This window comes from Bombina bombina, chromosome 4 (assembly GCF_027579735.1).
Source record: "Bombina bombina isolate aBomBom1 chromosome 4, aBomBom1.pri, whole genome shotgun sequence".
In the NCBI taxonomy this organism is placed as follows: domain Eukaryota; kingdom Metazoa; phylum Chordata; class Amphibia; order Anura; family Bombinatoridae; genus Bombina; species Bombina bombina.
The window spans coordinates 1,043,218,608-1,043,227,756 of record NC_069502.1 but is presented as its reverse complement, the minus strand read 5'-3'; the positions used below and the strand labels follow the sequence as shown (position 1 = coordinate 1,043,227,756).

The window sequence follows — 9,149 nt, the reverse complement described above, 5'->3', positions numbered from 1 at the left end:
TTCTGATGTATTTCTGAACTAATAAAAAAGAAAAACCCAGGAATCAAAATGCATAAGAGTACTGGGTTAGTGTATAAAGAGAACACACACATATATATATATATATATATATATATATATATATATATATATATATATATATATACACACACACACATAATATAATATAGCTTAGTGCACCCTCAGCTTAGTGCATCATAGGTTTAGTGCTCAACCAATATCTTAAAATAATTTTACTACATGCCCCCATAGAAGTCTATAATGTAAGGGATTTAGTGGACTTACACTATCTGACATGCAGATGTTAGTTCCCCCTAGACTATACCTCGATATAGTCTAGGGGGAACTAAATATTCTGTTATGAGCATAAACATAGGAGCGCTATTGTTTTTGAACAATATTGTTAATATTATTGTGCTCCACTTTTAACCTAGCCCTTTACGTTTTATGTTTTTTTATATAATTCGATTTGCTATGCTGTGTTAGTTTGGACAAAATTTGGAGCATGCATGCACTGCCAAAATGTGTTAAAGCCACCCATCAGGGAAGTCAAAATTTTGTGTACGTTTAAAATGCATTACATTTTTTTATTGTTAGCATAGCTGCATACATTGCAATATGGTGCAATAGCTTTTAAGAGTACTTATAAAACACCTTGTTTGACCTTTCTGCAAACTAATATTGCTATAAAAATCTGATAAACAAAATAAATATGGATTATACTCACTGCCTCCAAGGGCTAATGAAAATGCTCTGGTATCCCAGTCCTTTGAGTAGCAAGATGCAGCTGCTATTGCACAGATAAATTAGAAACCTTTCAATGTTTTGATAGAAATAACTTTTCATTGGGAAGTTTGATGCAAATATTTGGCATAGTTTAAAAGCTAACACAAGAATTTTCTAGTTCCTTTTTAAGTAATAGCTTGGAGTCTCTCAATGTAAGGTGTGTGTGACTGTAACTCCCATAGATACACTCCAGATTCATGTGAATGCATCTAACCTAACACCTGACAGCTGATTTATGCTTTTGAGTATGGTGAAAAGCATCTTTATGAAGCTCATAAATGATGTCCTCAGTATTTCCAGACCACTCAACAAGACAGGAAGCACCATATGCAGTGGAGGCCTAGTACAAGGCAGTAAATTACTTCAATAGTCAAGACATTTGCAGTATTATGTATGAAAATATTTTATACAAATATACATTACCAATTTAGGTATAGAGCATAGAAGGTGATGTCAAAATGTGCACGCTACAAGGAAAAAGGAGGGAGGCCCGTTTCATTTATCCAAGTGGAATTAATATTTGTGTAATATTTTGAAAGCAATAAAAAAAAATCCTGGCATAGCTGTAATTGGAATTTAGATTATACTGTAAATGTAAAGTGTAGTACAGGCTTGTCCAACCTAAAGGCGAGAGGGCCATTGTGTAGCCCCCAGTTCACTCTATTAGTTCTCTATTTCCCAAACCTGTTTAACGCATATGTATGAATTGAATATTTGAAGGGATAAAAAAAGGTCAAAATTAAAATGTGTATGAATGCACTTTGCTATTAAATAGAAACAATGTTGCTGTATACACCCATTAGCAAACAATGCTTCTAGTAAATGTTATCACTGTTTCAGTGGCATATGCACATATGTTTGACTAGAGCAGTGTTTTTCAACCAGTGTGCCATGGCACACTAGTGTGCCGTGAGAGATCCTCAGGTGTGCCGCGGCAGACTGACAACAGTGTGACATATTTTTTTAAACTTTGCTTGTTTTTTACTCCCAGTGCAGGGGTAGTTTGTAGGAGGCATGGCATAACAGCACAATACATACAGTATGTGTTTGTGTGTATGTATGTGTATATATATATATATATATATATATATATATATATATATATTAGGCTACAATGTGTGATTTTTTTTTAAATTTTGGGATGGTGGTGTGCCACATGATTTTTTAATGTAAACAAGTGTGCCACGGCAAAAAAAGGTTAAAAATCACTGGACTAGAGGATCAAGATACAAACACCATGCCTGTTTAGAGAGCTGGCAGTGCTGTGTATTTTGTCAGTGAAGACAATTTGTGTCATACAAGCCACTGCTGACTCTCTGAGAAGGTGTGGTGTTTGCATACGGGTGCACTCATAGCATATGTGCATATGCTGCTAAATAACAGTAATAACTTTTACTAGAAGCATTTTTGCTCATCTAAGTATATTGCAAATGTCTTGCAATATAAAAGTTCTTGATAATTCCTAATCTCACCTTTACAATGAGGCCTCTAGTAAAAAAGTCTGTGCTTATGTTAGATATCAGGAGCAAAATTCCAGGGTGAGAAGGCATTTTGTTCCTCTTGGTCCCCCCAGACCGTGAGTGTCTGGGGGGGACCAAGAGGAACACAATGCCTCCTCACCCTGGAATGTTGCTCCTTATTATCTAACATAAGCACAGACTTTTTTACTAGAGGCCTCATTGTAAAGGTGAGATTAGGAATTATGATTATAACTGAGCATCACTTCCCCTATATTCAGGTTTTCTTTTGAGCATAGGTTAGACTGTTTTATAGATGACCTTTTTTTTTATTTATTTTTTTAAATCATTTGTTTTGTGATACAGATTTCTTCACTAGCGCCAGACTGGGAATAAAAAGCAGTCCTGGAAAAATTAAAGACCAGAACTATGATTTGTTGACTCCGTAAAATGCACACACCCCCGAGGGAATGCTTGTAATGAAAAAAAATGTTAGATTGTTGTTTATATACTGACTCGTGAAATATTTTTTAGAAAAAGAGCAATACCAGAACAAGAGATCAATATCTCAAATTGGAGGATAGCAGATTCAGGAGCAATTAATTTAGAAAAAGAGTATTTAATTAATCTAGTGGAGATGTAAGGATTAATACAATAAATTCATGAATGCCTGGTATGAAGCATATGGGAAACAAATGCAATAGCATGTATATACATATGCATATGTAATGTATGTATAAACATATTTATGTGTATCTATATATGTAAATTCTATTTACAACACAAACACACACATATATATACAGTATGTACATACACAACACAGACATATATATATATATATATGTATGTATATATATATATATATATATATATATATGTGTGTGTAATTATATTTACATCACACATATAATACATATACATACATCTGGTTCTTAAAATATATTTATTAAATTATATATCCCTGAGGTTATCACCTAAGAAATGACCTTCCTTACAGCTGAATATTGGTCTGTCATTTTTCTCCCCCTGATAACCCCAGACAAAATTCTTATGAGCTGCATTCTGCCCTGTTAGATCCTAACACCTCTAAGAGAGGAGCACACATGCTTGCAAACCCCTCTCCAGCCACTATAATTTGCAGCCCAGGAGGCAATAGCTCATCACACAGATGGCGCCATCCCCAACTGCTGCGACCCACTGGGAAATCTCCTGGTGTTCCAGTAGGCCAGTCCGGCCATGTCCTTCACAGTAGAACTCGCTGTATGCATGGAGAAGGGAATTGTTATAAGATGCTGCCTTATTGGTTATAATGGAGAATGATTAGCAACAAGAAGGGGGTACAAATCCTTTTGAATTACACTATTTTCAAGTTACAATGGAAGAGCATAAAACGTAAAGTCTGGACTACAGCTTAAAAGATGTAAATTTCTTTATTCAGACGGTTTCATTTTTATTTTATTTTTTTGGTAAAGTTTTCAGACAAAGAGAAAACATTCGTCCCACAATACTAAGCCACATTAACCCTTTAACATTTTCTTATATTTTAGAAGAACAGCAATTTTTTCGTACAAGCGAGTTTTCAATTTCGTTCACTGTACAACAACCTGTAAAATAAATATTTCAGTTATTGTTGCAAAATATTACAGTAACCTACTTTATAGCAATAGCAACACAAATCAAACTTATATTCATAGAAACTGTAAAATCAATAAACAAAATATTTGTGACGGTTGCTAAAAAAAATCACAATAGGTTGATAATTTCATGTACATTAAGAATAAATCTGATATCTCCTATCTGATTATTTTATTGTAATTATGATAGTTTTCACACACTTTCACATGTTTTGGTAGAAAAAAAAAAAAGAGAAAAAAATGTAAAAACGATAACTAACATGCAAATGTAATTTTTCTTACAAATATCCATTTTGCAGTTGGGATAATTGCTACTTGTTTAAAGAAGTAGTACAGATAAATAAACCTTAAATAAGGCATGTGGAGGGTTAGGCTTGTGAAGTCTTCCATGAGTAGATCCAATTCTTAGAACTGGAAAAAACCCAATTTACAGACTTAAAGGGACACTAAACCCCAAAAATGTATTTCATGATTCAGATAGAGAATGCAAATTTAAACAACATTCCAATTTACTTCTATTATTTATTTTTCTTAATTTTTTAGATATCCCTTGTTGAAGAAATAGCAATGCACATGGGTGAGCCAATCACACAAGGCTTCTATGTGAAGCAACCAATCAGAAGCTACTGAGCCTATCTAGATATGCTTTTCAGCAAAGATTATCAAGAGAATAAAACAAATTAGATAATAGAAGCAAACTAGAAAGTTGTTTAAAAATGCATGCTCTTTCTAAATCATGAAAGAAAAAAATTGGGGTTCATGTCCCTAGGTCTGTTTTTCAGCAAAGGATAGCAAGAAAAAGAAGCAGATTAGGTAAGAGAAGTAAATTGGAAAGGTGTTCAAAATTACATGCTCTATGAAATTGTGTCCCTTTAATTTAAAGTAAACATGGGTTAAATAAATAATAAAAGCATATTTCAACGTGTTTTTTTTTTACTGCACACAATTGAAGGGACATGAAACCCAATTTTTTCATGATTCAGATAGAACATGCAATTTTAAACAACTTTTCAATTTACTTCTATTATATAATTTATTTCATTCACTTGGTATGTTTTGTTGGAAAGCATACCTATATAGGCTCAGGAGGTACTGATTGGTGGCTCCACATATATGCTTCATGTTATTGACTTACACCATGTGCATTGCTGTTTCTTCAACAAAATATACCAGGTGAAGGAAGCAAATTAGATAAAAAAAAGTAAATGGAAAAATGATTTAAAATCATGTTGTCTAACTGAAATGTGAGAAAATTTTTGGGTTAAATGCCACTTTATTTATTTTTTTTATTTTATATAACAATGTCAAAGTGTTTAACCCCTTAATGACCACAGCACTTTTCCATTTCTTTCATTTAATTAGCAAGAGTCCATGAGCTAGTGACGTATGGGATATACATTCCTACCAGGAGGGGCAAAGTTTCCCAAACCTCAAAATGCCTATAAATACACCCCTCACCACACCCACAAATCAGTTTTACAAACTTTGCCTCCTATGGAGGTGGTGAAGTAAGTTTGTGCTAGATTCTACGTTGATATGCGCTCCGCAGCAGGTTGGAGCACGGTTTTCCTCTCAGCGTGCAGTGAATGTCAGAGGGATGTGAGTAGAGTATTGCCTATTTGAATTCAATGATCTCCTTCTACGGGGTCTATTTCATAGGTTCTCTGTTATTGGTCGTAGAGATTCATCTCTTACCTCCCTTTTCAGATCGACGATATACTCTTATTTATATACCATTACCTCTGCTGATTTTCGTTTCAGTACTGGTTTGGCTTTCTACAACATGTAGATGAGTGTCCTGGGGTAAGTAAGTCTTATTTTCTGTGACACTCTAAGCTATGGTTGGGCACTTTTTTATAAAGTTCTAAATATATATATTCAAACATTTATTTGCCTTGACTCAGGATGTTCAACATTCCTTATTTCAGACAGTCAGTTTCATATTTGGGATAATGCATATGAATAAATCAATTTTTTTCTTACCTTAAAATTTGACTTTTTTCCTGTGGGCTGTTAGACTCGCGGGGGCTGAAAATGCTTCATTTTATTGCGTCATTCTTGGCGCGGACTTTTTTGGTGCAAAAAATTTTTTCTGTTTCCGGCGTCATACGTGTCGCCGGAAGTTGCGTCATTTTTGACGTTCTTTTGCGCCAAAGGTGTCGGCGTTCCAGATGTGGCGTCATTTTTGGCGCCAAAAGCATTTAGGCGCCAAATAATGTGGGCGTCATTTTTGGCGCTAAAAAAAATATGGGCGTCACTATTGTCTCCACATTATTTAAGTCTCATTATTTATTGCTTCTGGTTGCTAGAAGCTTGTTCACTGGCATTTTTTCCCATTCCTGAAACTGTCATTTAAGGAATTTGATCAATTTTGCTTTATATGTTGTTTTTTCTATTACATATTGCAAGATGTCCCACGTTGAAACTGAGTCAGAAGATACTTCTGGAAAATCGCTGCCTGGTGCTGGAGCTACCAAAGCTAAGTGTATCTGCTGTAAACTTATGGTATCTGTTCCTCCAGCTGTTGTTTGTACTGTTTGTCATGACAAACTTGTTAATGCAGATAATATTTCCTTTAGTACTGTTACATTACCTGTTGCTGTTCCGTCAACATCTAATACTCAGAGTGTTCCTGATAACAGAAGAGATTTTGTTTCTAAATCCATTAAGAAGGCTATGTCTGTTATTCCTCCTTCTAGTAAACGTAAAAAAAATCTTTTAAAACTTCTCATTTTTCAGATGAATTTTTAAATGAACATCATCATTCTGATTCTGATAATGGTTCTTCTGGTTCAGAGGATTCTGTCTCAGAGGTTGATGCTGATAAATCTTCATATTTATTTAAAATGGAATGTATTCGTTCTTTACTTAAAGAAGTCCTAATTGCATTAGAAATTGAGGATTCTGGTCCTCTTGATACTAAATCTAAACGTTTAGATAAGGTTTTTAAATCTCCTGTAGTTATTCCAGAAGTTTTTCCTGTCCCTAGTGCTATTTCTGAAGTAATTTCCAGGGAATGGAATAATTTGGGTAATTCATTTACTCCTTCTAAACGTTTTAAGCAATTATATCCTGTGCCATCTGACAGATTAGAGTTTTGGGACAAAATCCCTAAGGTTGATGGGGCTGTCTCTACTCTTGCTAAGCGTACTACTATTCCTACGGCAGATGGTACTTCCTTTAAGGATCCTTTAGATAGGAAAATTGAATCCTTTCTAAGAAAAGCTTACTTGTGTTCAGGTAATCTTCTTAGACCTGCTATATCTTTAGCGGATGTTGCTGCAGCTTCAACTTTTTGGTTAGAAGCTTTAGCGCAACAAGTAACAGATCATAATTCTCATAGCATTATTATTCTTCTTCAACATGCTAATAATTTTATTTGTGATGCCATCTTTGATATCATTAGAGTTGATGTCAGGTATATGTCTCTAGCTATTTTAGCTAGAAGAGCTTTATGGCTTAAAACTTGGAATGCTGATATGTCTTCTCTGCTTTCCCTTTCTTTCCAGGGTAATAAATTGTTTGGTTCTCAGTTGGATTCTATTATCTCAACTGTTACTGGAGGGAAAGGAACTTTTTTACCACAGGATAAAAAATCTAAAGGTAAATTTAGGTCTAATAATCGTTTTCGTTCCTTTCGTCACAATAAGGAACAAAAGCCTGATCCTTCACCCACAGGAGTGGTATCAGTTTGGAAACCATCTCCAGTCTGGAATAAATCCAAGCCTTTTAGAAAATCAAAGCCAGCTCCTAAGTCCACATGAATGTGCGGCCCTCATTCCAGCTCAGCTGGTAGGGGGCAGAATACGTTTTTTCAAAGAAATTTGGATCAATTCCGTTCACAATCTTTGGATTCAGAACATTGTTTCAGAAGGGTACAGAATTGGCTTCAAGATAAGGCCTCCTGCAAAGAGATTTTTTCTTTCCCGTGTCCCAGTAAACCCAGCGAAGGCTCAAGCATTTCTGAAATGTGTTTCAGATCTAGAGTTGGCTGGAGTAATTATGCCAGTTCCAGTTCTGGAACAGGGACTGGGGTTTTATTCAAATCTCTTCATTGTACCAAAGAAGGAGAATTCCTTCAGACCAGTTCTGGATCTAAAAATATTGAATCGTTATGTAAGGATACCAACATTCAAAATGGTAACTGTAAGGACTATCCTGCCTTTTGTTCAGCAAGGGCATTATATGTCTACAATAGATTTACAGGATGCATATCTGCATATTCCGATTCATCCAGATCACTATCAGTTTCTGAGATTCTCTTTCCTAGACAAGCATTACCAGTTTGTGGCTCTGCCGTTTGGCCTAGCTACAGCTCCAAGAATTTTTACGAAGGTTCTCGGTGCCCTTCTGTCTGTAATCAGAGAACAGGGTATTGTGGTATTTCCTTATTTGGACGATATCTTGGTACTTGCTCAGTCTTCACATTTAGCAGAATCTCATACAAATCGACTTGTGTTGTTTCTTCAACATCATGGTTGGAGGATCAATTTACCAAAAAGTTCATTGATTCCTCAGACACAGGTAACCTTTTTAGGTTTCCAGATAGATTCAGTGTCCATGACTCTATCTTTGACAGACAAGAGACGTCTAAAATTGATATCAGCTTGTCGAAACCTTCAGTCACAATCATTCCCTTCGGTAGCCTTATGCATGGAAATTCTAGGTCTTATGACTGCTGCATCGGACGCGATCCCCTTTGCTCGTTTTCACATGCGGCCTCTTCAGCTCTGTATGCTGAACCAGTGGTGCAGGGATTACACAAAGATATCTCAATTAATATCTTTAAAACCGATTGTACGACACTCTCTGACGTGGTGGACAGATCACCATCGTTTAGTTCAGGGGGCTTCTTTTGTTCTTCCGACCTGGACTATAATTTCAACAGATGCAAGTCTTACAGGTTGGGGAGCTGTGTGGGGGTCTCTGACAGCACAAGGGGTTTGGGAATCTCAGGAGGTGAGATTACCAATCAATATTTTGGAACTCCGTGCAATTTTCAGAGCTCTTCAGTCTTGGCCTCTTCTAAAGAGAGAATCGTTCATTTGTTTTCAGACAGACAATGTCACAACTGTGGCATACATCAATCATCAAGGAGGGACTCACAGTCCTCTGGCTATGAAATAAGTATCTCGAATTCTGGTATGGGCGGAATCCAGCTCCTGTCTAGTTTCTGCGGTTAATATCCCAGGTATAGACAATTGGGAAGCGGATTATCTCAGTCGCCAAACGTTACATCCGGGCGAATGGTCTCTTCACCCAGAGGTAT

The 9,149-nt window shown here is 35.9% G+C and overlaps 1 protein-coding gene across 2 annotated transcripts in view; it reads right to left on the bottom strand.

Moving 5' to 3' along the window:
• Positions 1 to 3,657: 3,657 nt before the first annotated feature.
• HAO1 (hydroxyacid oxidase 1) overlaps positions 3,658 to 9,149 on the bottom strand; it is a 35,612-nt gene continuing 30,120 nt past the window's right edge. For both annotated transcript variants that reach the window (XM_053709334.1, XM_053709333.1), the window contains exon 8: positions 3,658 to 3,850. In XM_053709334.1, coding sequence (XP_053565309.1) covers positions 3,836 to 3,850 — 15 coding nt within the window. In that variant the 3' untranslated portion in view covers positions 3,658 to 3,835. The remainder of the gene's footprint in view (positions 3,851 to 9,149) is intronic.